The 27,889-nt window shown below is 39.0% G+C and overlaps 1 protein-coding gene across 2 annotated transcripts; it reads left to right on the plus strand.

Moving 5' to 3' along the window:
• Positions 1-27,748, plus strand: ANXA11 (annexin A11). 2 transcript variants are annotated; one of them, XM_054382749.1, is made up of 15 exons: positions 1-32; positions 13,666-13,726; positions 14,876-14,976; positions 16,353-16,730; positions 17,782-17,869; positions 18,254-18,348; positions 18,791-18,904; positions 19,946-20,036; positions 20,150-20,229; positions 20,344-20,400; positions 21,248-21,341; positions 21,592-21,687; positions 24,291-24,349; positions 24,928-25,050; positions 27,008-27,748. In XM_054382749.1, the coding sequence occupies exons 2-15, from the start codon at positions 13,675-13,677 to the stop codon at positions 27,065-27,067; spliced, it is 1,488 nt and encodes a 495-aa protein (XP_054238724.1). In that variant the 5' UTR covers positions 1-32; positions 13,666-13,674; the 3' UTR covers positions 27,068-27,748. The 2 variants fall into 2 exon arrangements, with proteins under 2 accessions (XP_054238724.1, XP_054238723.1); XM_054382748.1 differs by lacking the exon at positions 1-32 and adding an exon at positions 12,361-12,390.
• The last annotated feature ends 141 nt before the right edge of the window (positions 27,749-27,889 follow it).

The raw sequence follows: 27,889 nt of genomic DNA on the forward strand, positions 1-27,889 counted from the left end.
TTGGTAGCAGGGGCAGCTCCCGAGGACTCGCGGTAGGAGCGACCCCCGCGCTGGGGTGGGTCGGGTCGGGTCGGGTCGGGTCGGGCTGGGCCGCGCGAGGGGCGAGTGCTACCCTGTTCCCCGGGTTTGTTGGTCGGGCTGGGTTGGGCGGCTGCCCCCGGGGTGACGGCAACTCATGTCCGCCTGGACGGGGCGGCAAGAGCCGTGGTGTCGCCAGGGTGTCCGGCGGCCATGGGCCCGGGGTGAAGGGTGACAGTTTGGGGCTCGCAGCATCTCCGCGGTTCGTAGAAAGGCGTGCTTGTTTCATAGGCAAATTAGGTGGTTTCAGAGGAAAATTAGTATTTTGCAGTTCGTACTTTGCTGTGACCTTAGCTCGAGCTCATGATTTTGATGTGTACGGTTAAAAAGAGAAAGAAGCATAAGATGGTATCCCTGTCAGAGCCGTTATACAACCCGTTGTTGGTTGGTTTTGATTATTTTTTTATGTCCCTTTCTGTAGAATGCTCGCAATGTGCTTTACTTTTCCTTCTACTTCATGGACTTAAAGTGTCTTAAAACAGAAAACTCAAAACTTTCAAATTCTTGCTATACCTCGTGTAAGACAGAAAACATTTGTAGCTATGTGCAAGGAAATGGGGAGTATGGTCTTGGGATAGTTTTTCCTCATTAAGCAGGTTAATGGTAGTTCCTGGAAGCTTCTTCCTGAGGAGGAGCAGCTGAGGGAGATATCCTTTGAAGGGAGTGGCAGAAGCCTGGAAAGTAGCTCAGCCAAAAATGGGTACAGATGCATTGGGGCAGAAAAGCTGAGGTAAAGGTGTGGAAAGAAAACAGGCTGTCAGGAGAGAAAAGGTCTGATGCCATGAGTTTTGATGAAGCTAATTAATAGGTTTTTGTGCACCTAAAAGCCTGGCTGCTGTAGGAAGTGGGGGGCTCATTCCTTGGCACACCCCCAGCACATAGTATTTTCTGTTAAGTGCCCCACAGGAGCATGCACAGGTGTCAGAAATGGTACAAAACCAGTGCTAGCGTATGGCTACTTTGAAGCTTGAGTGCATGAACACTTTCTCCAGAGCTTGCCTATTTCTGTAATTTCCTGGTTTATAACTTGAGTAAGAGTCACTCAAACCACTCTCCTCCCACTGATACAGCAGATAACTTGCACGGGGCAGTGCTTTTAGTTTTGCCTGTGGCGTAGTCCCTGTTGTATTTCTGCTGAATTTTTTTCTTCCTGAAAATGCCTCTGTAGTTAGTCTTGTGACTTTTTTCCCCTCCTGCCCCTGAAGCATCATGCATAATACAGTATACCATGTGTAATAAATATGCAGCAAGATTTTGAAGGTCATCACAATTTTGTCCCTGTCAACAATGATATTTATGTACCTTTCTCTTTCGTGACCTCAGTATAAGGTTGTGGAGACAAAACACCTCTGTGAATCTGGGCTTAAATTTTCTGGAGTAGTTATCTCATTCATATGCTACATAATTTTTGTAGCTTGATCTCTATTGTTGCCAGAAGTTTTGAATCATTAGACTCAGAATTCTATGAAATGTCAAGAGTTACTAAAGATGTAATGAAACCACAGTGGGGTGGAAATATTTCAAGGAGGTGTTTATATATTCATTGAGTATATTAAAGAAGAAGCACAAGTGTAGACTTAGGTAACAATTTAAAATACATAATCCAATCTACTACAAAAAATTTCAGAAGATGGAGCTAAAATAGAGCCTATCTTAGTTTGAAAGCAGTCTAGGGATGGAAGAGGAACCTATAGTTAAAAGCAGAGATGTAATCAAAAAGAGCAGGTAGTTTAATGGTGACTGCAGAAGTAGCAGGACTTCTGAACAAAAATAAAGTTTCATTTATTTTTATCCAAGGCTCAGGTGTAACTGCCTCAGAAACTTCTCTGTCACCTTCAAATTGTAGTTAGAGGTGTCTGAATTAAGTATACAGCTAAGTAACAGCAGCAATGTACTTTGTTTATTTCAAACATATGATTTGTCTGCTACCTTGAAACACGTTTCTTATTGGGTATGTTTTTAAATTGTATGTATAAATTATTGGAAATAAAGATGGAGATTTTTCAGCTGTATCTAGTGACTATTGTTGTTCCACATTTGTTGCCAATATTATCAGAGTTCACTATAAAATCTTTGGGAGGTCAGATCCTGGCTAGGGCAAGCATGCAATTAGATATGGAGCAGAGTGGGAACCTGGCTGCTCTTTTGAGAGACCATTTTATTGCATTATTCTGAATAGCAAATCCTTCCTACGCCTAGCACCTGGTTTTATGTATGTGTGAAACTGTATGTGTACTATTCAGATGTCACAGATGCTGAGTGTGGACTGGTGCTGATAATTAGGCTGTAGCAACTTAGACTGTGTAGACTTCATGTGTTGGGTTTTTTTAAAAACACAAATCCAACCCCACACACTCCTGCTGCCTGACTGGTCCTTGTACAGTGCAAAGCAGTAAAAAATGTTTTTTCCTAAAATAATATACCAAAGAATTGAAGGGAAATAAATCCCTCGCAGATATTGCTTCCTTTTATGTTTTGGGGTTTTTTGTTTGGGTGGTTTTTTTGGTTAGAAAGCGTGGATGCTTTATTGGTAGGTTTTTGTTGGGTTTTTTTGAGGGCATTGGAAAAGTGTCACTAATAGGTCATTCTGTTCTAGATTTAGCTCAGCTGTTATCTTGAGGAAGTACTGGACTTAATTTCCTCCCTTCTTAGTATCCATTTCATCATTAGGAGAGGTAGGCCTCTGATGCAAGCTTTTGGATCGCAGCTTCTGACAGGTTTAAGAAGTTTCAACCAAATTAATCTCTTATTAAAGACCCAAATGAAATTTAAATCTTCACAAGGCCTCTGTGCTAAATCTTACCATTCAGTCAATATGCATGTGAAATGATACTCAGCGTGATTGATTTATACATCTAATTCATATTCCCAAAGACCTCTCACTTGGGTGAGAAAGCATGTTTGGTTTCTAACTGTTGCCTAGCAAGTTAATCTAAATTAGGTGCTTAAGCTGCCTGAAGTAGACACTGTGAACATCCATTTTATTGTTGCTAGAGAACAACTTTCAATTTGGAAAACTGCATGCATTCTGTAAACACTGAACCTATCTATAGTCACAATAACTGGTTATTGGCTGCATTTGACTTATTTTCTGAAAATACTCAGTTTTCCATTAGCTAAGAGGATACACGTATCTTATAAATCTTAGAAGTTAGGGGTAGAAATATGTTTGTGGTTTTTGTTTTTTTTTTTCAATATAATAACCTCTAAGGGCTGATTCTGTATTTGGACTGGATTTGAAGGCCATAGTCTTGCTTTCCTTTAACTTTGTATGTTTATGGTTGTTGTGGAGTACCTGGCTCTCTGTTTTGCTGAACTGGTTCTTTCTTGAATAAGTCAATTCCTGTGGAGATGTAATTGGTCAGTAATTCTTTATAGTCAGCAATGAATAAAGCACATTCATTTGTTTACCAATGTAATAATCTTCCTAGTGTCACTGGGCATCTGTGTGTAAGCCTTTCCCTGTCTAGAAAGCATGAAAGCTATCACCAGTAAGAAAAAGCTGATGCATTTGCACACTTAGTATTGATCTTTTTTTCATCTGGGCAGTCCCAAGGCTGTCAGCCTGGTGCAGAGCACAGAGGTTTTGTGTGCAGCGTAGGGTACATCCATGCAGGTTTTAGCAGAGGTTCCATGCAGTCCGGTAAGTGTGTCTGTCTTCGTGAGGCTGGCGCATGATCAGCTTGGTGTTACTGGCTGCTTGTGCAGCCTGCACGGTAGAAGTACTGGCAGAGGACACTTGCAGGCCTGGGGAACGCTGGAGCCTTCTGCTCTTGCAACAAGGCTGCTCCCTGGCTCAGCTCTTCAGGCTTGGGCTCAGCAGCTAATTAAAAATTGGTGGTGTGAAATGAACAATTAAGTGTTTTTGTAGTAACTCTTTTAGGGTACTGAATGTTACACTGTTGCTTTAGTTCTGAAGTATTCCCCCCCCAGACTTTGTGAAATGGAGTAACAGGTATTTTCCAGCTCTGACTGGTGATGTAAAAATTCATTCTAATGTGGTAGAACTGAAAATAGATGAGTATAAATACCTGAGGCCTTAGCTGGGAATGTAATTCAGGCTATTTATAGCATGACTGGTTTTTTTGCGATGGATTTTTTTCATCTGACAAGTTCAAAATAGGACAACCTCATGTTATTTCTTCAAACATTTCATAAACCTATTTTGGTATTATTTCTTGCTTGTTGTGTCATTACAGGACTGTCTTTATCTGTGATGTTCTATGTTTTGACTGGCTGTATTGTAAATATTCCAAAGAGAACATTGCAGGAGTGTGCTACAAAAGAAAATACTTGGATCAGGGCAGAATAGGAAGCCAAATTGAAGCTGACCTCCTCAAATTAACTCATGTTGCAATTGTTGCTACAGCTCAGTTAAGTTCTTTGGGTTTTAACTAGTAATGTTATATTATTTTTCTCTGACAGATAAAAAGCCCTGCAATTTAATTTTTCATGAAATCTTCTGTGTAACTGGCTCCCTGTCTAGCTTTCCTTTTACTACAAAAACACTAGTTTAGGAGCAAGCACTCCCCTTCGAACAGAGCTTAATATAGCTGAGCTCATGCCAGCCAAAACTCAGGAAACCTCTTCTACACAGAACTTAACGTTCATAGTTCACCTTTAAAATCTTTACTTGTCTTCATCTCAAAATGTATGTTTAAAGAGTACAAGCACATGATAAGTTTCCTACAAGTTTCCTAAAAAGAAACCCAAAACCCAACAAACCAACCCCACAGCTCTGAAAGGATGGTGAAACAGTAACAAATTCAAGGGGGCTTTTCAAAAGCATCCAGTTGAACTGCTTGCTAGTATTATGAGTCAGGAGTACTGCCATTCAATATAATCATCCAATATTTTATTGCAGGATAATCTAGCCTTTTCTGACCTGCTGGCATAAGCAAGAGGCAGAGAGAGGGGAAGTATCAGGAAGGTTGAACACTGACAAGTCTTAGTCAAAATAAGGTGGGTCCATAAAAACAACCACAGTAGTTTGTTTCTTTCTATTCAACCATTTGTCATCTCTGTGGATCCATGTTGGTGAATGGTATTAAGTTGCTGTCTCCAGCAGATCCAGTTCTGCTGGCTTCTAGAAAATGAGGTTGGCCTACATGTCCTTTCAAATTTGGACCCTCTGTGAAGGATGTGAGTGTTGTCAAGCAGATATACCAGTGAGAGGAGAATGTGCTCAAGCTAGGACAAGCCTGTCTGAGAGGTGACTAGGGGGCTGGTTATAGGAACTTTTGGTCCCCATTTGCTTTGTGGTGTGGCAGTTACTGGTTATTGTTACTAGATGTGCAAAGAACTTTGTCATGAAGTGACTGAGTTGCCTGTTAAATCGGAATTATTCTTTGCTTGGGTACTAAGGTCTTAATTGAATGTGGAGTCATTTTTTCATTTGGTTTGGGTTTTGTTTTGTTTGATTTTCTCACTATCCAATAAAAGCAAGCAATAAAAGGTACTAATTGTAGGCCAGTGACTTATCTGGGAAGTTCCTTGTGGAGTAGATGATCTTAGAAGTCCCTTCTACTCTTAAGTTATTTTATGAAATAGAAAGCTTGCACTGGGGCAGCTAACATCAAAGCAATTGTTTCACTATCTTGGAGAATCTCATTTTGGTCATATATTCTTCATGCATTTCTCTGTTGCATGGAGTGTATCCAGTGCTGTTTAAGTTACTCTTCTAGTGATATTTAGTAGTATAAAATATTCAAAGTGGGATTAACTTACGTGTAACTTAAATTATAAGTAGTGATTTTAAAAATCAACTTTTTGTTACTAAAGGTTTGAGAATTTCCGTGCAAATATTTTCACTGTTGTCTATAATACAGGACATAATCACCTTGTGTTAGCATCTCCTGCTGTAATGTCATGGTTTATGCTTCTGACACTGAAAGTTATTAGTGAATGTTCTTACTTACGTTCCACAGTGTGATTGTGGCTTATGGGTCCCTCTTCCCATTCATCTCTTCTTTGTTGGACATGGCATCTGTCTTCTGCTCTACCTTATTTTGACTAAGGCTTGTCAGTGTTCAACCTTCCTGATACTTCCCCTCTCTCTGCCTCTTGCTTATGCCAGCAGGTCAGAAAAGGCTAGATTATCCTGCAATAAAATATTGGATGATTATATTGAATGGCAGTACTCCTGACTCATAATACTAGCAAGCAGTTCAACTGGATGCTTTTGAAAAGCCCCCTTGAATTTGTTACTGTTTCGCCATCCTTTCAGAGCTGTGGGGTTGGTTTGTTGGGTTTTGGGTTTCTTTTTAGGAAACTTGTAGGAAACTTATCATGTGCTTGTACTCTTTAAACATGCATTTTGAGATGAAGACAAGTAAAGATTTTAAAGGTGAACTATGAACGTTAAGTTCTGTGTAGAAGAGGTTTCCTGAGTTTTGGCTGGCATGAGCTCAGCTATATTAAGCTCTGTTCGAAGGGGAGTGCTTGCTCCTAAACTAGTGTTTTTGTAGTAAAAGGAAAGCTAGACAGGGAGCCAGTTACACAGAAGATTTCATGAAAAATTAAATTGCAGGGCTTTTTATCTGTCAGGATGAAAAATATTGTGCATGATACAGGAAAGAACAACTTCTATGCTGCAGTGTGTAAGTCAAAGATAAATCTTGCTAAGGCTGCTAAGATAGCAGTTAGCTAGTATGATGTTGGCTGTGACTTATCCTTGTCTTGCAAAAGCATGGTGATGGAAGCCTCAGTTTACCTCTGATAAGAATCTACAGCTTGTAAGATGCTACATTCTGTTCTGCTGGTTTCACAATCAGGCATCAGTCTTGGAGCAGGTTCTACAATTTATAGCTTTAGGCAGCCTTTTGTACTATATCCTGGTAATTAAACTGGAGGATTAAGGTCGAAAGGTTTAACTTGGTGTTCTCAGGGAAGCAAGCATAATTAAACAAATTATTTTGTGCAAATATAGCTCATGGTCTTTTCATCCTTGTATGCCTTGAAATTATTGGACCTTGGCATAATTGGAGACTGAACAGCAGCTACTAAATTCCAGAAATGGGTGTGAATGCAGTTGCTAAGCTTATTTCTGTTGCACCTTGTGTTATGAAATTATTAATATTTAATACTTAGGTGGAGAAATTATAACAAAAATTTTATTTATTTATTGTTGTGGTGTGGAGAACTGGAATCCCCCTCGCACATTAACAATAACCAGGCTAACTCAGTTCGGAAACAAATGAAGCTACATTTACAGGCAAAACTACAATCTATAATAAAATGCAATGAGTATGTACAAATATACGCTATTCACAACATTTACAAATATGTACAATTATCAGAAAAACACAACAAAGCTCCCTGGCCCCCAGAGGGGCTGTGCTTCTTTCCCTCCCCCTCTCTCCTCCACCCCCTCCCCCCCACCTTCTTTTCTCAGAGCAGGCAAAAAGGAGGAAAGCCTGTCAGGGTCAGTATGTGGGTGTGTGTTATCCAGCCAAAAGAGAAATGCAGATCAGACAGACTGAGAGAGACTGCCCGTACTTTGTTTTGAGTACTGACTCTTAAACATTTCTCTCTCTCTCAGTGGAAGTGTTTAGAATAATCATTATTTTGCATTCTTACACCCAATTGTGATTTATTTACATTCTTTCACTTTTCTGCTCGAACTCTGTGAGAAGTTGTTAAAGGTATAGCCTTAAAACCATCACATTCATGAATATCAAAATACTTCCAAATCTTATTTACAGTGTATATTTATAGGTACAGATATTCGGTTGTGGTTAAAGTATTTCATAAAAAGGAACATGTAACAATTTAAACTATGTAAGCAAATTGGAAACTTTTAAACAGCAATTCAAATTGGGAAAGAGATACATGGCAAAGTACTGGCTTGCCCACAAGGTGAACTCCCATCCGCTTGAGGGATGTTAGGTGCTAGAACCATGTAAGAGGCTTTATATGAATTAGCAGGTTTACTACTCATAGCTGCTGCCATCTGGGACCTTTCCAGACAGTGCAATTATAATCCAAGAAATATGGTGTGTGTTTGCACAAGTAAACAAAGCGAACAATATGAGGTCTGCCATGTGGAACACTGTGGAGTTTGCAGCTCCGCTTTTCTGGAGTGGTCTTGGGCGAGAGCTTTACCACCAAGGGCTTTGTAGAAGTGCAACGCTGCCACAACTGGTCTCCAAGACGTCTCTCTCAGCTTGCAGTGCAGTGGTTCCTTTCAGGGTTCGGCAGCCGGCGTGGTTTGTTGGCTGGGTGCAGAGCAGGCGGCTTGGGTGAGCTCTGCTCTGGTGAGCGGCTTTTCACTCACAGGCTGCAGCTGCCATGGCTTACTTTGCTGGCTAGGAGAGACTTTTTCAGCTGCAACTTTGGCAGCAGTGTGTGTTGCAGCCACTGTTCTGAGGGCAGCTGCTGGACGTGTACAGAGTGCATGGGATTGCAAAATACTGTCTAGCTGACCAGCTGCACACTGCGAAAAGCAAACCAGTAACTTTCCATGTGTGCCAAGAACAACATCCTCACAGTGACACCTTTTGATTGGAACATGCTGCAGAAGCTACCTCCATGACACACTGGCACCTCTTATTGGGAAAAGATTTTAATGTATATATGTGGTTGGGTTTTATTGGTTAAGTGATTGATAACAAAGTGTATATAAACAGACACTCTGAGCTATAAGGCAGATTGGGGGATTAGGGCTTCTCTAGGGAGTTTGGTAAGGGATTTGGCTAGGGCTTCAGTGTAGGGATGCTGCTAGGGCTATAGTTGGGACTTCTACTTCTGTTAGCTGCTGCTTCTCTTAAGGGCTTCCAGGACTTAGGCTGTTAAGGACACTCTAAGACTCTGTAATGCTAGGAATTCTACAACAGAGTAATAAAGGACTTCTAGGAGGACTTCTGAGATTCTCTGCATTTCTGGAATCTTGTTGCTATACAGCAATGGAGTTTGTGCACCATTTGTCACCCAGTGGCCCCCAAATCGGGTAGAACAACAGTGTGCCATAAATGCGGTCAGCTTTCACCGGCTAGACTCTGGCTACAGCACAGCTTGGCTCTTGCTGCTTTCCAGGTAAAAACAAGGCAAAGGTTTTACCATCTCAGCTTGTATGAATTTTTCCAAAGACAATAATGGCCAATGGCATGGACAGATGGACATGCAGTCCATAAGTGTGGCAGATGGCCAGGTACATGTGCAACACATGCAACATGTACACTTTGTTTACCTTGATCCCAGGACATGTCTAGACAAGTCTGGGCATGTCCAGGTTTTGCAGACTTACAGGCATCTTGCCTTTTGCCTGGTTTAGTGCCAAAACACCCAGGTCCTTGGTGAGGGGCGAAAGGGAGTTTGAGTTTGGGCTTGTGCAGACCTGTTTGTCCCTCCAGGACACGTTGTCAGCCTTAAAATTTGTATTCTTTATTGTTGCCATCATTTTTGTATTTTTGTAATAAATATCTCTAGTTGTAGTCCTCTTCTGCTGTGCTGTGGCATAGAGGAGTGTATTTTCAAGATTCTCACTGAAAGTGTATCACAGATTTAATCTCTTATGAACAAGTCTGTTTGCTCTTACCTTGGCCAAAGCAGCAGGAAAATGCTCAGGAGCCTGAGTGATTCATGGTTAGCAAAGTGAAGTGAGATAGCAATGTCCACTGCAGGAGTAAAACCTCAGATCTTTATTTAGAATTTTGAGGTGGACCTCCAGGGTGAACACTGGAAACAGTATATGTTTTGTGTTTTCTTCAAGGCACTCCCTCTTTCCATGTGTGACTTGATTGTTTGGATTTTTTGCTTTGTCTTATGTACTTGTTTTATGGCTAAGCAAACACAGACTTTGCTGTTCCTGTATCCTCCCACACTGTATTTGTGTAGCAGGGTGGACTTCTGCATCTTCTGCACCATGGCCTATGTGACCACCACTTCATTGTCAGCAGGCAAGTGTTGCTCATCACTGACAATTTTAGTAAGATTTTATGGGTGTAGCAACAGAAATTTGGGAAGATGGGCTTAGAAGATGAAATGAAGAAAAGGTTGTAGGAGTACTTGGGAAAGTCTATTTAGGTGGATAATTTTTTGTTAATTTAGAGGAATGGCCAACAGGGACCCAATGAAGTACAGAAAAGTTAGTGATCAGGGAAGTTTTTGAACCTGAGGAATTGGGGTGTTTGTGGATCTAGTTTGCCTGGAATCGAACCAGTGTGGGAAAAATGAACCTTGGAAAACTGCTGTGTAAATGCAGTGTTCAGAGAAAGCAAGAGGAATGTTTATCTGTTTGTGTGTATATATATATGTGTGTGTGTATATATATATGGTAACTTTTGGGTTTTATGACTGATGAAGTTAGCCATTATTTTTCCATCTGAGCTTTAATTGCCAAAAGGCTTTTTTTTTTTTTTAATTTGTATGGAACATTCTGCATAGGATTAAAAACAAACAACTAACCAATCTTTTTAATAAACACCACACCTATCCCATTGCTCCCCACCCTGCACCAAAAACCAACTCCAACCTTTTTTCCTTAAAATTTTACCTCAAGCTTAATTTAAAAAGCATTTTTTAAACTGTTCTGTAGTTATTTTATTGATTCATGAAGCTACTAGTAAATTTTAAAAAAGTAAAGATAATTTTTACATATGAAGAATAAAATAATTTTAATGCTTTAATAATTTGTAGCTAAAAAACATACACCTTAACTAGTAAGCATTATACATGCTAAAAATCTGGGTTGTAGGGTATTTTGGGGTTTTGTGTGGCTTGAGTAATAATTGTTTTTTTTTGTTTTGGTATCATGACTCTGTGTTATTATGTAAAGCCAATTGCTGATACAGTGAAGCTCCGAAGTGCCAGATTGCCTTCTCTTGATGTTTGGTTTGTCTTTTTTTCCTGGCCTCTCTGCACTTCCATGCCAAACCTACCCATTTCAGCAGTGAAATTGTCCATGTGCGCCATTCTGTCCCAACGCGTGGCTGGGGCCTGGCAGCTTCCTCCAGCAATCACATGCTGGTGTGAAGGCTCTTAGGCGCAGGGCAAAATGCCAGGAGGGAGGAAGCTGCCTGCTGTTTCCAGCAAAGGAGAATACATTTCAGTTTTACAGAGGAGAATACATTTCTTTCAGCTCTAATCAGAAATGTTGAGTTTTTGCTTTTTGGCCTCATGAGTTTGGGATCTTATCAGTCAGTGTATGGGTAATAGCAAGCATTGCCTCCAGGAGTTATGATTCCCATGGGACAGCAGTACCTAGCAAGTGTTCTTTGGATGGCTTTTATAACCTGAATTTGCATCTGCCTCAATAAAGTGTTTGGCTTTATCAAGTTCAGTGAAGAGCAGTTGCATTTTGAGGCTCATCTCTCTGGAGCGTTGAAAGAGACCCCATGCAGCCGCTGCTGTACCTTTATGCTCTTTATTTAACATCAGTGAATATTCAAAAGTAAGCATCCATTATTTTGCTGAACTGCAGGGATAGCCATGAGAGATCTGTTCCCAGGATTTAGCTTCTAGCATTAAAAAGGGACACAGATTGGAACTAAATCTTAATGTGGGATGAACGTTGGGCACACCTGGAAAAATAAGCTTGGTCTCCCTGATGACTGCTGCCTGCAAAGGTTGTGCCCCCTGGTGTATATTGTGCAGTCACTGTATGTTGGATTCAGTGCTGTGGGTCTGATGTGTTGTGTTTGCATGTGAAACGGAAAATTACATAGAGCTTAGTCATAGAGAAGTGCTTGTATAACCAAAAGCTTGTTGTCTTTCCAGCTGCAACAGACTTGAGATTTAAATTATTCCAAAACTCCTAGATAGCACTGCAGTAAAAGATCTTACTGGAAACCAAGCTGAAGGGAATGTGGGAAAAACATTTGTCATATTATGGAGAGCATCTTGTAAGCACTGATAATGATATAAAAAATTCTGTGAGACTTTACCCTTCAGATACAATCTGATTATGAGCAGTGTCATGTTAGCTAATCTACAGTGTTGTTCTTACCATTGAATATGCCTAATTGGGCCATGATGATGGTTGGTGGCTTTGGCTTGCCTGGATGTTTCTTGAGGTTTAAAACTAGACATTTGTGATTGACGGTTGATGAATTCAAAGCCTGATGCTCCAAAATGTCAGCAAGTTACCAACTGTGCATTCTGCTTGCTTTCATCATGTGTTGAGCTGGGTAAATTGTGAACTCTGTTACACCTATCAGAAGAGAAGTGGGTAATGGGGGGTAATGATTACACTCTTGGCCGATCTCACCACCTCACACTTCTGTTTGTAGTAGGGATGGAGAATGAACAAATGGCACAATTGGAAGGACGGTACTTCAATTTGCATGCACAGAAGTATCTTTTTTCCAGTTAAAGGTATTCCTCATAGATTTACTGGTAAACAGGCTTTTTTTCAAATGCTGAGAAACTGTGTTCACTTATTTGTTGAGTCTGTTAGATATTTTACACACTGGAGTAGAGGTACCCCAAGGTCGGGTTTGTTGTGATCTCTCCTAGTTTGTTTCTCTCTTTTTAAATTTAAATGACTACATGTAGCATGACATGCAAACATTTTTAAAATAAATTGAAAATTTCCCAATTGTGTTTTCTTTAAAAAACCCCACAACCAACCAAAAAATATTTTTCTGTTCTGTTGCAAAAGAGCCATGCAAACCAGAAAGGGAAGCTAACAGGATTATGCAAAAGGAAAACAAGTCAACAAAAAAAAGCACACCCCCTCTCAAGTCAAAACAAAACTCCACAACAAAAATCCAAAACATGGCAAAACAAGCCCAATGCAAAAGGCAATATTTCAGGAAAAAGAGGGGGGAAAAAATGGAAAGGGATACTTCTTGAACAGCAGTTTAAGAATAGACTAGGAATTGTCACTGAAAATAACCTTGAAAAAGTTAAGACTAATTCTGGATGTTCCCATCTGGAACAAGCTGCTTGGGTTAATTTTACCATGCTTCAGTTTAAAGCAAGTCTTTCTGTATTCTGGAAAATATTTTTTTGTTCTGTCCTTCATTTAGCTGTCCTTTTTTAACCTCCACTTCTGTTTTGGACAGCTGATGACTTTGTGCTGACAGAGGCACTATCAGCTCTTAGAGATCCAATTTGATATAGCGATCTTACCCTTTCAGAAGAGCCTTCGTATTTTTATGGCAATGCTGTAAGCGTGAAGTGTATCCCTTCTGCTCTTTACACTGACCTTGAGCTTTTGCAGACATTTGCTTTTAAACTCCTCCTAACGTTTTTCATGCAATTACTTACTTGAAAACATGACTTGTTTGTTGGATAATTTCTATGCTTGATTAATGGGACTGTTGTGTGTGGTTTGCAAACTTCTGGAGACTTTAGTAGCATTTTTAAATAAGACTTCTTTAACAACATAATAGACAAAGCAAGCCAGAAGTAGTAACCGAAACAAGAAAAATAATCTGAGGAATGACTCTACAACTACTTAGGGATCTGACAGTGTACATTGGTCCAGATAAAGAAAATGAGAAGTTCCTCAGGGAAATGCCTGTGCAACTCATGCTGTTGATGTCTAAATTTTGATAACTGGCTACTGCAAGTATGTTGTTTAATTCTATGTGGTGTAATTAGTGAAGCATTATAGAAAATAACTATATCACACATATTTTTCAGATTTTTCCAATGAGTTACCCTGGATATCCCCCAGCAGGTGGATACCCACCAGCTGCTCCAGGTAAGTTGTTTAGATGAAGTAAACGTTAAATGGCAGTGATGGTCCTATCCGGAATGGAAAGGTGGCATGGATGAAGAACAAGGCTGTGGAGGGTTTTGCTTACTCATTGAAGTTTTCTGTGCTCTTGTTAGTTCCTGCTTCAATTTGTCTGGGAATTATGATTTATATAATATGGGTGCTCTACCATCTGCATGTGTAAGGTCCGTTTTCATTCATTTGAGATGAAGCACACACTACTACAGATGGTCATAATTTGAACAAAAATAACAACTGTCAAGGAACAGTGTTCTGTCAGCACTGAGTCTTGAAGGCAGCTGGTGAGGAAAAATGAATATGTAAAGAAATCAGTTACAGAATTCAAAACCATATCCCACAAAGAATGAGGGCTTTAGTGAGGCCATTACCACTAATTCATTGGTTTTAGGTAGATAGTTGTATATGGAAGGGAAAGGGCAGTTAAAAGGGATCTAAATTATAATAGTATAAAGCTGATGATACCAAACAGTGACTACATATTTCAAGGTAAACTTTATAGTTCTTAGTAATGAACTTCAGAGTTGTTAATATTGTGGGTAGAAAAGGTGAGCTGAAGTCATAGGGCTATGCTGAAAAGTGGAGCTAGGCAAAATAACTCAGACAGGGGAAGCAGCGTACAATGACAAGCCAAACTAGTCTCAGCAGAATATTCTGGCTTAGACTGCTGAGCAGACAAGACTGTACTGCTTTGTGCAGCTAAGTGTTGTGACTTGGGTAGCTGTGAATGTACTGTGTCATGCTTTGTAGGCATCTCTTAGATTAGGAGCCCTAAAGGAATTAATAATATCTTACTGATGGAATACCTGGACAACTTTGTAGTTTAAGGGAAGCTACTAAGTAGTCAAAATATGATGTTCATAGCATTAACTCTTGAGTGATAACCTCTGAATGTGTTTGGAGTTGTTTTAAATGAGAATGTATAGATTCAGTGATAACTAATGTGATTAGAAGTAGTGAGGCTTTTCTGTATATCTAATTGCACTGCTACTCTGCATCTCTTAATCTGATTTTCCTTCTCCCAAACTGCTGGCATTGAACAGACAGTACATTGAGTAAGGAGTAGGTTTAAAAAGGTGTGGTTTCTTGTTTCAGCATGGCTTGCTTTGATTGCAGGTAGCAATCCCTGGGGTGGTGCTGCCCATCCACCTCCAATTGGTCTAGAAAATGTGACTGGCTATGCCAATCAGTTCAATCCCAACTACATGGCTGGAATGGTGAGTTTGCTTTCATTTAATATCTTTTACTGTGACTTCCTTAAACACAAATGCATGTTTCTCACATTGCCACTGGGAAGTTTATTGCTTGAGTTCTGTGCCTTTATATCGAGTCGAAGTGTTGAGCATTCAATATCCCCTGTTGAAGAAAGTGGATACTGCAAGCTATTCCTTATTTTAGGAAATCAGACCAATAATTAAATGTCAAAATTAAGAGCCTAACTTCAAAAGTCACGGACATAAAAGGAACAGAACTTGGCTTTTGCTATGCAGAGGAATAGAGAGACTATTAACACTGAGTATCCACTGTTAATACATTCACATTGACAAATGCAGACCAAATTTTGCAGTTTTGCCTATCTCCTGGGTGTGGGCCAGTCTGAATAAGGTACTAGGCTGTGAATTTGAGGTGAAAAGAATGGGATCAGCTGTCTCTTATGAGTACTGATGTTTAACAGATGGCAGTAAAAAGTTTTTACATTAGAAATGTCTGCATTTTCTTCAGTGTGACTTTTTTTTTTTTGCATGTAATAGAAATGAGTGACACTTTTGACAGCTTAGTCTTCAAAAATCTATTATGCTGCATAATGAATGCACAGTTTGTAGGAAGACATTTACATTATAGATGCCTTTCTGAGGCAATGAATAAATTAAGTGATTTGGTAGCCAGCAGTCAAAATGAGCAGCAAACTATCTGGGTGCACACAGCAATATTCACAGCAACTAATTACTGAGAGCACTGCAACTACCAAATATCTGTTCATCTTGTTCCTTTGTAGAAGAGGGTCTGCATATGTCTTGTGGGAAGATGATACTGCATCTTTGAGCAGTTTTTACAGATGTGTTTCCAAATGTAGTCAAGGAGCTCTTGCTACATGTAAAGTACTAATCCATCTAGTGCATCATAAAACAACCAGAGCTTACTTGAGCATCATAAAACAGCTGGAGCTTGCTCACAGTAAATTCCTGCACTCAGATAATGCTGTGGGCCTGTAAAGCAGCCATGGACAGAGAAGGGATAAGCATAGTCTTTGGTTGCTGGGATTAATTTGCACAGGAGTTTTAGAGTAAGAGGTGTGTAGCTGTTGTTGCTCTCCTGTCTGAGTGGTTTGTAATGCTGGATGCAGGTGTCTGTTCGTTCAGCTTCTTGATGTATGGCAGCTGATGATTGCAGTAAATCAAAAGTCAACAGAATACAGTGGTTTTTTTTCCATTTTGCTTGCTAGTAAGGCATGATTCTTGCAAATTTCTTTTGCAGATGCAGAACTACCTATCTGTGTTGGTAGAGAAGGGGGTTGCATTGTATTAAAGCACATTATTGGAACTCAATTGTTTGTACACCTTCCCACCTCTTGCTTTATTTGCTGTCATTGCAGGCCTCCAACCTTGCAGGGACCTTTGGGGGAGGAAATGTACCACAAGGCATGTATCCTTCAACACCAGGGGGTTATCCCGCAGTCCCTCCAGGTGGCTTTGGGCAACCTCCACCAGGACAACAGCCCTCTTATGGAGGGTATCCTCCACCTGGAGGAAATCCACCATCAGGAATGCCAGCTTACCCAGGATACCCAGGTGGCACTGTGCCAGGCCAACCCACACCACCACCTGGTCAGCAGCCTATGAGCTATCCAGGACAACCACCAGCAACTTTCCCAGGGCAGCAGCCAATGCCAAATTATCCACCAGGCCCAGCTGTGAATCCATCTATGCCCTCTTACCCAGGAACTGCAGGGCCTACAGTTTCTCCCATAACAGTAAGAGCATTCAATGCTTGTGTTCTGAGATGTGACCATATATATGTTTTTGCTATGTTTTCTTCCTGTAAACCCACCCTAAAATTGTAAAGAAAATCACTTAAATAAGTTTGACTAAAGAGAGAAAGAAATCTTTTCTAAATGCAAGCAATATAGACTCATATGACTTGAAATAATTGCTGGTTTATGACATTATCCAAGAAGAAAGATTTGGGTTGAATTAAAATTTGACCTCCATTCCAGTGTTTCACCACCCTCACTGTAATGAAATTTCTTCCTTGTGTCTACTTGAAATCTATTTTCCTGGATGGATATAAATCCATTACCCCTCGTCCTGTTGCAACAGACCCTGCTAAAAAGTTTGTCTCCGTCTTTCCTGTGGTCCCCCTTTAAGTTCTGACAGGCTGTAGCAAAGTCCTCCCTGGGCTTTCTCTTCCCCAGACTGAACAGCCCTAACTCTCTCAGCCTTTCTTCATAAGATAGGTGTGCCATCCCTCTCATCATTTTTGTAGCCCTTCTCTGAACTCGCTTCCTACAGGTCCATGTCTGTCTTGTGCTGAGAACTCCAGAGCTGGATGCTGTACTCCAAGTGGGGTCTCACCAGAGTAAAGTAGAGCCTCCCTTGACCTGTTGGCCATACTTCTTTTGATGTGGCCCAGGATACAGTTGGCTTTCTGACCTGCAAGTGCACATTTGCCAGCTCATGTCCAGCTTTTCATCCACCGTGGTACCTCCAAGTCCTTCTCAGCAGGACTGCTCTCAATCCCTTCATCCCCTAGCCTGTATCAATACCAAGTAGTCATACTGGGGGTCCATCAAACCTTAATTAGTTGGGTAGCAGATTTAATATTGGTGAACCTTGTGCATTGTCTCGTATTTTGGGTATAGAAATGAACAAATTGTTTAATGTGGGGTGGTTTTTTTGGTTTGGGGTTTTTTTTGGTTGTTTGGTTGGGTTTTTATTCCTGTTTCTTTTCAAACAAAACCAAAATTGATAGCATTCCTAAACAGTAAAGCACTAATATGCAATTCAACTTGGTCTGATTTTTAGCATGGAAACCGAGGCACAATCACTGATGCACCAGGATTTGACCCTCTGAAGGATGCAGAAGTCTTAAGGAAGGCCATGAAGGGATTTGGTGAGCAGTCTGTGGATATACGTTTCAGTTAAAAGCAGAACTGCAGCTTTGATTCAGCACTGATCTTTCTCCATTGTTATGCGTGTTCTGAGTGGGCTAGTTCACTTGTGGCATCTTTGGGTATCAGAAGAATTATTGAAAGTTCATATAGGCATTAGCAACATCATGAGTTTGGTGTTTAGTTGAGGCTTTTTTCTTTTTTTTTACTGTTTGGGAGTAGAGCTTGTAGTTCTGTGGTTGTACACAAGAGGAGATACTGTAGATGAATTAAGGGCTCACATGACCTTTGGTTTAGTTTAGAAGAGATAGGATCAAATGGAAAAAGAAAGCTGAGTCCTCAAATGATGTGCATGCTCATCTTGTGGTGTCTGTGTGCATGTACAGGAACTGATGAGCAGGCTATTATCGATTGTCTTGGAAGCCGTTCAAACAAGCAACGACAGCAGATCATCCTATCCTTCAAAACAGCTTATGGAAAGGTAAATATATTGTGAGAGCAGAAGGAAAAATAAAGGAGAACCTGCATACCTTAACTGGAAGTCAGAAGACTTAGAGTTTGGTACAAAAAATTGGAAGTTGCTTAAGGGGAAGGTGGTTGACAAGTCATATCCTGTTTAGGGTTCTGCTTTTGCCCACTCTTGACCTTTTCATACACTGTTTCAAATGAAACATAGAGAGCACTTTCTCTGCTAAATGGTTACTTTGACTCTTTGGTCTGTGCAACTCTACTTAATTGGACATTAATTATCCACATGGTACATTATGCTGATTTTTAGGTTGTTAAGTATAATAGCTTTACATTGAAGATACATCATTGATGCTTATGCATAAAGAATTCTAACTAAAATCCACAAATTTTATGCTTATATTTGTAAGTTTGGTTCTTTATGCATTTTTTAATTTGTTTTTACTTCTCATTAGGATTTGATCAAGGATCTTAAGTCTGAACTATCAGGTAACTTTGAGAGAACAATCCTAGCAATGATGAAGACACCTGTCATGTTTGATGCTTATGAAATCAAGGAAGCTATAAAGGTTTGTATAGGAGATACAAATTAAAAGGTAGAAGAAATATTTGAGCTGATAAAACTTTTGGTAGTCATTTAAAAGCTTGAACTTACATTCCCTCCTCTGTCCAGATATTCAACCCACTCTTTGATCTGTATCCCATTTCTTGGAAATATACAATAGTAAAACTGAGAAATATTACTAAAATTGAGAAATAACCTATTTTAGAGGTTAGTGGTAAATACTATTTAAGGGGTTTATATGGTAACAAAAATACATTAATAAATACACACACAAAAAAAGGCAGAAACTGGCTTCTATCCATCTCTACAGGTCATCAATTACATAGTCTTGAGTAAGCCACTGAGGTGACTTTCTTCTAAACCAGCTACTGTGTGGGAGACATTTCTTTCTGGGTTTTTGCTTTGAGCTCTGATGGAACTGATGATAAAACCACTCAACTTGGAGTTTCCAGTTTTTCTACACTCAGTGCTCAAGGGAAAACTAGTATTCTGAAAACTAGATTAATAAAGATTTTGGGCAGGCTGTACCTTCTTGTTATCTTTTCTCCCACCTCAAAAGAGTATTTTCCTAGCTCATGCTTAACCATTTCTCAAATATAACGGAAGTGTTGTGCTTTCTCTTTAAAGTGATATGATTAGTTTACAAAAATTTAGGTTTTAAAAACAAACCCAGTCAAACATTTGTATGATGAGACAATGTTTAAATTAAGGTAAAATAAGTATTTACATTGCTGAGTCATTATGTCTATTTACCTGTTCTTTGCAGTTTTTAAAAGTTAGGAAGATGAAATAATATTACCTGTACTATAATTGCGGCTGCTATCTATTAGATAATGAAAGTTACTTATTAGAAATAAAAAAATCATCTTAAATGGTAGAAAATAACTCATTCTTAAAATGCTTAAAATCTGATGTGAAGAATAACATTTAAAAATTGTATTTTGTTTTTATAATTATCTTTTCAATTTGTATCTTTAGTACATATCTGTATCTTGGAATCATGTTATAAAAGTAGTGTGTTTTGGTCCTTATGCTTTGCTTTTAGGGTGTTGGCACAGATGAAAATTGTCTCATTGAGATCCTAGCTTCTCGCAGTAATGAGCATATCCAGGAGCTCAACAGGGTCTATAAAGCAGGTTAGATTTGTTACAGTTCCATCAAAATTTTCTTCCTTAATCACTGATTGACAATATGAAGTTAGGAAATGAGCGCCATTCTATGATGATTCATAACTCTCTCCCTCTTTCAGAATTTAAGAAAACTCTGGAGGAAGCAATAAAAAGTGACACATCAGGACACTTTCAGAGGCTTTTAATTTCACTTGCTCAGGTACTTGCATACCAGGATTTTGGGGGTTGGATTTTGTGTGTGTATGTTTGTAGAGTTTGGGGGATTTTGAAAAAATGAAACACCAGTAACATTTGTACCTTCAAATTCTTTCAGGGAAACAGAGATGAAAGTACAACTGTTGACATGACTCTTGTCCAAAGAGATGTGCAGGTCAGTAGAAATTCTTCATCGTTTCTAGGTATAGTCAACTCAATACACTGAAATTTGACTGTGTGGTTTCTGCTTACGCTTAGTTTCAGATAACCTTGTGGTGCTTTTTTGCTGTAGTGCTTACGTTTCAGTGGATGGAAGTGATATGACAAGCCCTGACAGAGCATTACAGCCATGCAGCTCCATTACAGAGATGAAGCTTTTGGGAACAGAGACTGTAGGGGGGGGTTATCTTACATTCTGTCAGCTCTCTGGTTCTTCAGGTGTTGGGTGACCCCATTGTGCTGCTTATTAAGGGAATTGTCCAAAGTGATTTGAGGTGGTATATGTGGATTGAATTTTAATCTATCCAACATCTGTATTACCCCTTACCTATTATTTAAGGAACTCCTAATTTTTACATTAAAAAAGGCAGGTAGATCTAGTAACTCTTACGTTGTTACATTTTTCTGTATCCCCTTCCACAACATAGGAAAGAGAAAATCCTGGATTGTTTAAGCACACTACTGTTATAGAAATAGGATGCCTTAGCCAAAAGGCATATCTGGAGGCACAGAAAAAAAAGCTAAGTGTAAGACCTGTTAGGAACAACAGGTTTTGGGTAATTTTTAAACAATTTTCCCACCTAATCTGGAGCACTTATGCATCAGTAAGATAGGAAGATTGCAAGAACAGGACATTGTAGGAAGGTTAGACTAGTTGCTATTTATTATTTGCTTCGGTTTTCAAGCAGTGCATATAATAACTATAAAAAGAGGAGAGGCTGCAGCGAAGCAGATCTGTAACTCAGGTTTTTGGCCTGGCTGCTTTTCTGAGTAATGAAGTGTGAATTCCCTTCTGTGTGTAGGAGCTATATGCAGCTGGAGAGAACCGTCTGGGAACTGATGAATCCAAATTCAATGCCATTCTGTGTGCAAGAAGCAGAGCCCACCTCAGAGCAGGTAATGGTGTCCTCTGCATAAAGACTAACTTGACTTCGTTGTAAGTACTGATAAGGAAGGAGTCTGATGACATGTCAATGGAGCAGCGTGGTCTCCGAGATATTAAAACTTGTCTAAGTGTAGAGTAGTATCAAGTTTAGAAGTGTGATTGAAACATAGCCATCCAGGGTGCACCTGAAGCCATCCAGCATGCACCACTGCCATCTTTTTTGTGAGGCTGATGCCTTAAATCTTTGTCTTCTGTTAACAGTCTTCAGCGAGTACCAGAGGATGTGTAACCGGGACATTGAGAAAAGTATATGCCGTGAAATGTCTGGAGACCTGGAAAAGGGCATGCTGGCAGTAGGTATGTGTCATCTTATCAAGTCCATTCCCTGCTTTCCACTGCAACTGGCTGAGATGGTGGCATCTCTGACTTCCAGTTGAGGATGTCCTTCTCAGTAATTCCAGTTTTCTGCTTTTTATGTTGAGCTTTCTGTGAAGTCAGTTGTGGTTAGTAAAGCAGGACACGTAATTCACCTCAGGATGACAGATAAGCTTTTGCTTCAGGCAGCTGCAGAATCTAAATTTCACATATTAAAGTGGGGAGAGAATTATTAACTCTACTTGGCATTGTTTTAAGAAGGAAGTGATGAGAACTTGTACCAACTGCTGTCAATGAGTTATGGAATATTTGGGACAGCTTTGGAAATCAAGTAAATATAGGCATTAACCCTTCAACCAGTTACCTCTACCTCTTTTTAGTAGAAAGGAAATTTATGTTTGATTGCAAAGGGATTAGTTTTTCCACATTTCCTGTGGAAAAGCTTCCATAAATCTTTGGTTTTGTGTGTCACCAGTACTTGTGAAGAGGAAAGACTCTTACTTCAACTCTACTATTGTCCCCTGAGAGGTAGTCATTAGTTTCCATGAGACTGTGAAAAAGTATCAAGTTGTGCAGTAGCTTTATTTGGAATGTTTTATTCTAGATAAAATTGTGGACCTTTTTCTCTTGTCTTTTGTCTCTTGGACAAGACTGCTTCTTTACATCACCATTTTTTTCCTGTTTATTACTGTGAATTTACTGTAGTATTTAGAGCTGCTGCTTTAAAAGTGTTGGTCTCTGGTTTTAAATATGGTAGTGATTTGAAAAGTGATGTAACAAAAAAAACAAACAAACAAACAAACAAATCCAAAAAACCTGCCTACTGGAATTAACAGGAAAAACATACTTTGCATCATTTGGACAGGAGAGAACATTTGGCTCAACTGCAACAGATTTTTTTTTTTCCACAGAAGTTTCTATCAAAATCTTACAATACGGGGATAAATTTTTAAATTTTTTATTGTTTTCCACTTTTGTGTGTATGTGAATTATGTAACTGTTGTTCTTACTTTACTTGGCCAAGCTGTCATTGTAGTGGCCTCCTAATAACCCAAACTGGGTCCATTTCTGCTGACATTTTCCAGGATTCAGAATATGCCATCTCAAAAAGTATAGTAAGAAAACCAAACTTGGGGAAAAGAAATGTTTGCCAGTGTTGTAGGAAAAAAGATGGCCTCAGTAAAAAAACTGTCCTGTCAGAGTTTGGTAGTCATTTCACTTCATGTGCAGTCATTTGACAGATCTCCATGCTGATACAGATTCAGAATTGGGGCTGTGGCTTACAAACAAGTGAGCAGCCTTTTGTGCAAGAATTGTCATTAGTTTTGAGTGAATAACTCCTTTTTTGAACAGATTTTTGTTTGGGTTTTTAATTTACATGTATATGTATGTGTATATACACGTATGTGTATCAGTCAGTGCTATTAGCATCATTTCTTCTGTGAACATTACTTTTAGGAAAAAAAAGTTGTCTAATTGAAAATATTTAATTTTGCTTTCTTCAAAGCTTTCTGGATTGTGCAACTGGTAATTTACCATAACATCTCCAAACTTCGTAGAGTGCAAGTGTGTTGTTATAGCTAAAAACAGTGATAAAAAAAGTGCATTTCATTTGTCATTTGTTTTTAATTGTGTTATATGTATCATTGACAATTGTGCTTGGTGAACTAGAATCTCTCATCTACATTTTACCTATTCAGAAAAATACTTTTTCCTGTACAGAATGTGTGTTGCTGTGAAATACCTATTTAGGTTTACTCCTTTTTGTTCTCTGCTGATTTTACCTGATTGCTTTTGCTACCTTTTTGTACTGTCAATATAAGCCAGGTGTGGTTTGGTTTTGTGTAGTTTGCCACAAATTGCATGATTGTGTGCTAGTACCCAACATAGGATCAATCCATACATTTTAATTCTGATGAATGACAGAGGACTCTCTAATTATCCTGATTGACATGACAGCAATTTGATTTAGATTTTGCTCTTCCAGATTTCTAATGAACTATGCCAATTAGATACAAAATCTAGTCATTAGTAAATAATCATGTCAAGAATCCAGGAGTCTTGGTGAACTTTGTGGCATAAAAAAAGGAAGTATACAACTTTAAGAGTGAGATACCTGTCGTAGGTGGCTTCCCAGACTGTATTGGGACAGGACTTGAGTTGGTCATACCTTGCAGATGCATGACCTAAAAATCGTTAAATGAGGAAAAAACCCGCAAACGCCACTAATTTGTATGTTCCTTCAATCCTTCCGTCCCCTCCCCATGCCCTCTTTTCCCTTCATAAGCAAGAATCTGACCACCAGACTTTAAATATTCATTATGGCTACTTCATGTCAGATGTTTTCTAGTGATGGAAAAGTTTGCTTTGAGCCATGAAGTGTAGTAAATTCTTTAACCTTATTGCAGCTACTGTTTGAATTAAACATCACTTCAGTGACTAGTTGAAGGGGGGTGGTATCTGCATTGTATCGAGTATATGTTTATGTAAAATTAAAGCATGTCACTATTTAGGATATTCTCAAAAGATGACTGTGATTTGTAATTGGAGTATTTGATTTGGGTAATTCTGATTTCTTTTTGCAGTGAAGTGCCTCAAGAACACACCAGCTTTTTTTGCAGAGAGATTACAGAAAGCTATGAAAGTAGGTTCTGTGACAAGATACTTAAACTTCATGCGGGGGATTTATAAAAAGTGGTTGTACAACTCAATGGAATTAATTGTCATCTTAAAGAATTACTTTTTTCACTGGGCAGATGACTAACAAGATGCAGTCATTGTTACGAAAGGCTGGAAAAATCTAGTTAATTTGACCCGTTTGAGAGATGCATACAACCATACCTTAGACAAATAAAGCCTTCACTTGGTAAAAACACAAATAGGCTTAAAATTAATTGAAATTTGTATCTTTTAAGTAGGGAGGTTTAGCTAAAATAAATAATTAGGCCATTAAACTCACCAAACTTTCCTGTCCCACTGACAATCTCCCTCCCTTTTTTTTCCCTAACTGTTCTTGTGCAGAAAAAGGACTGTTAGTGTCCTACCAGTAAATTTAATTTATTAAACCACGATAAGCCAAATTCTGTTCAAGCTTACTGAAGTCAATGGGGTTATGCTAGTAAACAGCTGTTAGTGGAGTTTTTTGGTTTGTTTGCTAGTGCTGTGCCATCCAACGTTTCCACACATTATTGGTACCTTATATTTTTATTTTGTTTGTTTCAGGGAGCAGGAACAAATGACAGGACTCTGATTCGAATCATGGTATCACGCAGCGAGGTTGACCTGCTGGACATACGTGCAGAATACAAGCGGATGTATGGCAGATCCCTCTACACAGATATCACTGTAAGACTTGGAGGTTTTGTCTTCCCTGCTGTGACATGCTTTCTGCTAGTAGGACATGGATCCTTATGTTGAGTATCTCTGAACTGCATGGAGTGTGGCTGACTGGGTTTGGTTTGCTGCATTTGTTAGGAGTGTGGAAACTAAAATGCCAGAGAACAGAGAGCTCTTGCTTTTGTGTGAGGGCTAGATGAGATAGAGATGGGAAGAAAACCAACAAACATGGAAGGAAAGAGAAGTTGGTCCAGAGGGGTTTCAGAGACCTGATTTTAAGTCTGGTCTCTGTGTCCATCTCTGTATATGATCTTGTAGAAACCACTTAGTCCTTCAACTGAGTAACAATGGCGCTCTGCCTCTTGTGTGTGTTGAGTGTAAAGCTCCTAATATAATATACTTTTAAAAAGTGGCCCTCTTTCTCTTGAAAGTACAAGGTTTTAGAAATAGACTTTGTTTTCTTCAGTGGTTGAGCCACCCAACTACTGCTATTAACAGCTGTAGCAACATTCAAGGGGATACCTGAAGAATGAGGAGGGTAATAAGAGGTGGAGGAAAGTGAATGGCAGCACTTTCATTTACCTTGTAATGAAGGTGCCAAATTTTTTAAGCCACTTGTTATTCCTTCTGCTGTTGACACCAAGGGTCTGTAGCTTGGTGGTGTTTGAAAGGAATACTACAAAGATAATGAAGGCTAGTGTGTGCCTTCTGCCAGTGACTTACATGGTCTTTCTGCCTATGTGCCAGAAAAGATCACCTGGCAAAAGCTTTTCCAAGTGTCTAACTCTGTAGGTAAGATGTGCTTCTACTACAGTAGTTACATGCCCTGTAACCACCACCGTGTGAATAAAATCCAATGAGATGTTGGTGGAAAAGCTTTGTGTCTTCTTTTTTTTTCTTTTCTTCTCTTGTGATCTGGCAATAAAGTTTTGCTGTTCAGAAACAGGTACAGGCCATGCCCCTTTGCATGTGCACAGTTATGTGTACCTAAACTCTACTTATTTCCAAATTAGAGCTGTAAACATGCTTGGAAAAAAAGAAAGTTCATAATTCTTCCCTTTTTTTTTTTTTTTTTTATCTAAGTGAACAGCAGTTCTTTCAGTGTGTATGTAAACAGGAATGTTTTGTATTTTGTGTATTGTCCTTTACACATGCACAAGATTTATTCTGACCTCTAAAGTGCCTCTTTGTCACAATATTGCTCTGGTCAGACCAGTTTTCAGTCATACCTGAGGATGAAGGATGAGATAAATGCACTAGCTGAAGCCGTTCTGTGAAAAGAACTGGCAAGCCTCAATCAAAACTGTTAATGAACAGCTCCTAGGGAGCAGTTTGCTCATAAGAGCACCAGGCAAAACTCAGCTAGCAGGACCTTTTGTGATTAATGCACGCTTGTGTGTGCATCCACACTGACTTTCACTACCCACAACATGTGGGTTCTCTAGCTGTGGAGGAAAATAACACCTTTGATCTTATGATATCAGGCCGTATTTTTTTATTGTTTGAACATAATAGAGAGTAAACTTTCACTTGCTACCCCTGGAAAAATATCTGCATTGACTGTAGGGAAAAGGGCTTCTGTATTAATTTTTCCATATTTTCATACTGCTTGCTGGAAGTCAGCTTCTCAGTAAAATTATTTTATTAAGATATTCGTAGAAAAGTACCTTATTGAACCTGTGTACCAAATTCAGTTTGGACACTTTTGTTTCCAGTTAGGGAAGAAGTAGATTTTACTATGTACATGTATTAGAGTAGTTTCTAATTATTCTAATTAAAATTTCTACTTTTAATTGTTCGGTTTTGTTGTTAGGGATTTTTTTTAAAAGAGGTTAACACTTGCTTTCTTCCAGCCCTGGCTTCATTTAGTTTGGTCATTATTGTCATGTTTAGGATGCCTAAACTTATTCTTCCTCTATTTCAAAGCACAAGTCTTCAAGTTTTCTTTTTCTGGGTTTCCTTACAGGGTGATACTTCAGGAGACTACCGGAAAATCTTACTCAAGTTGTGTGGTGGAAATGACTAAATGGAGCATTGAGCTTTTCTTTGAGAAGCTGCTATTTTCATTGTTTTGCTTTAAAACATCATTTTTTTCCACAAAAAAAAAAAAAAAGTAATTAAATATGTAATGACCTGTTTCTCCTAAAGCCATTACATTTTAAAAGGTAATGCATATACCTTCAGTTAAAAAATAGTAGGTAGTAAATGCCAAAAAAACTGTAGACGTGTCAAGCTTATGTACTATCTGTTCAGGATCCTCTATAGTAATCTCAGCAATCCGTGAATGACAGACAGGTCATTATTTCTTTTCTGCCTATATTATGCTGAAATAATATGTTTGTTTTATGGAAGAAAAAAAAATCACAAATGTATGATTTAAGCTTTTATTTTGTATAAATACTATACATGCCGTTTTCATACAAGTTTTATATATATTGTGTGCTGAGTTGGTTTCATGCTAGCCTGTTCCCTGATAAGCAGAGAGAACAGCCTTGAGTTTTGGTGTTTGGTCAAGACTGTTTTGAAGTTTTATCAAGTTCTGTTTTCTTTCCCTGATTGTTTTTGAAGAAAAGTGTGTTCCACATTTCAATATTGCTAGGGCAGCTGTCACAAGGCAGTAGTAATGTTGACAGTAGTAAAAATTCTGCTGTGAATTTTTCAGGTTTTGGATTGTGACTTTATATATATGTAAGAAGAAATTATGAAATTAAAGCTATCTTCTAACCCTTTGCAGACTGTGTTTTTTGGTGTTCCTGTTGATTTCTGTGTGAGTGAACACTCAGTTTATGTAATAGTCTTTATTTAGAAGTTCTTTGCTTGAATCCATAGAATTATGCAGAAACTGTTG

This window comes from Indicator indicator, chromosome 7 (assembly GCF_027791375.1).
Source record: "Indicator indicator isolate 239-I01 chromosome 7, UM_Iind_1.1, whole genome shotgun sequence".
Taxonomy (NCBI): domain Eukaryota; kingdom Metazoa; phylum Chordata; class Aves; order Piciformes; family Indicatoridae; genus Indicator; species Indicator indicator.

Excerpts from the sequence above, each read along its gene's own strand:
- ANXA11 (XM_054382749.1), top strand. The coding sequence starts at position 13,675 with ATGAGTTACCCTGGATATCCCCCAGCAGGTGGATACCCACCAGCTGCT. Across the intron at positions 20,401-21,247 it reads TTGTCCAAAGAGATGTGCAG|GAGCTATATGCAGCTGGAGA; the intron begins GTCAGTAGAAAT and ends TTCTGTGTGTAG. Across the intron at positions 21,342-21,591 it reads CAGAGCCCACCTCAGAGCAG|TCTTCAGCGAGTACCAGAGG; the intron begins GTAATGGTGTCC and ends TTCTGTTAACAG.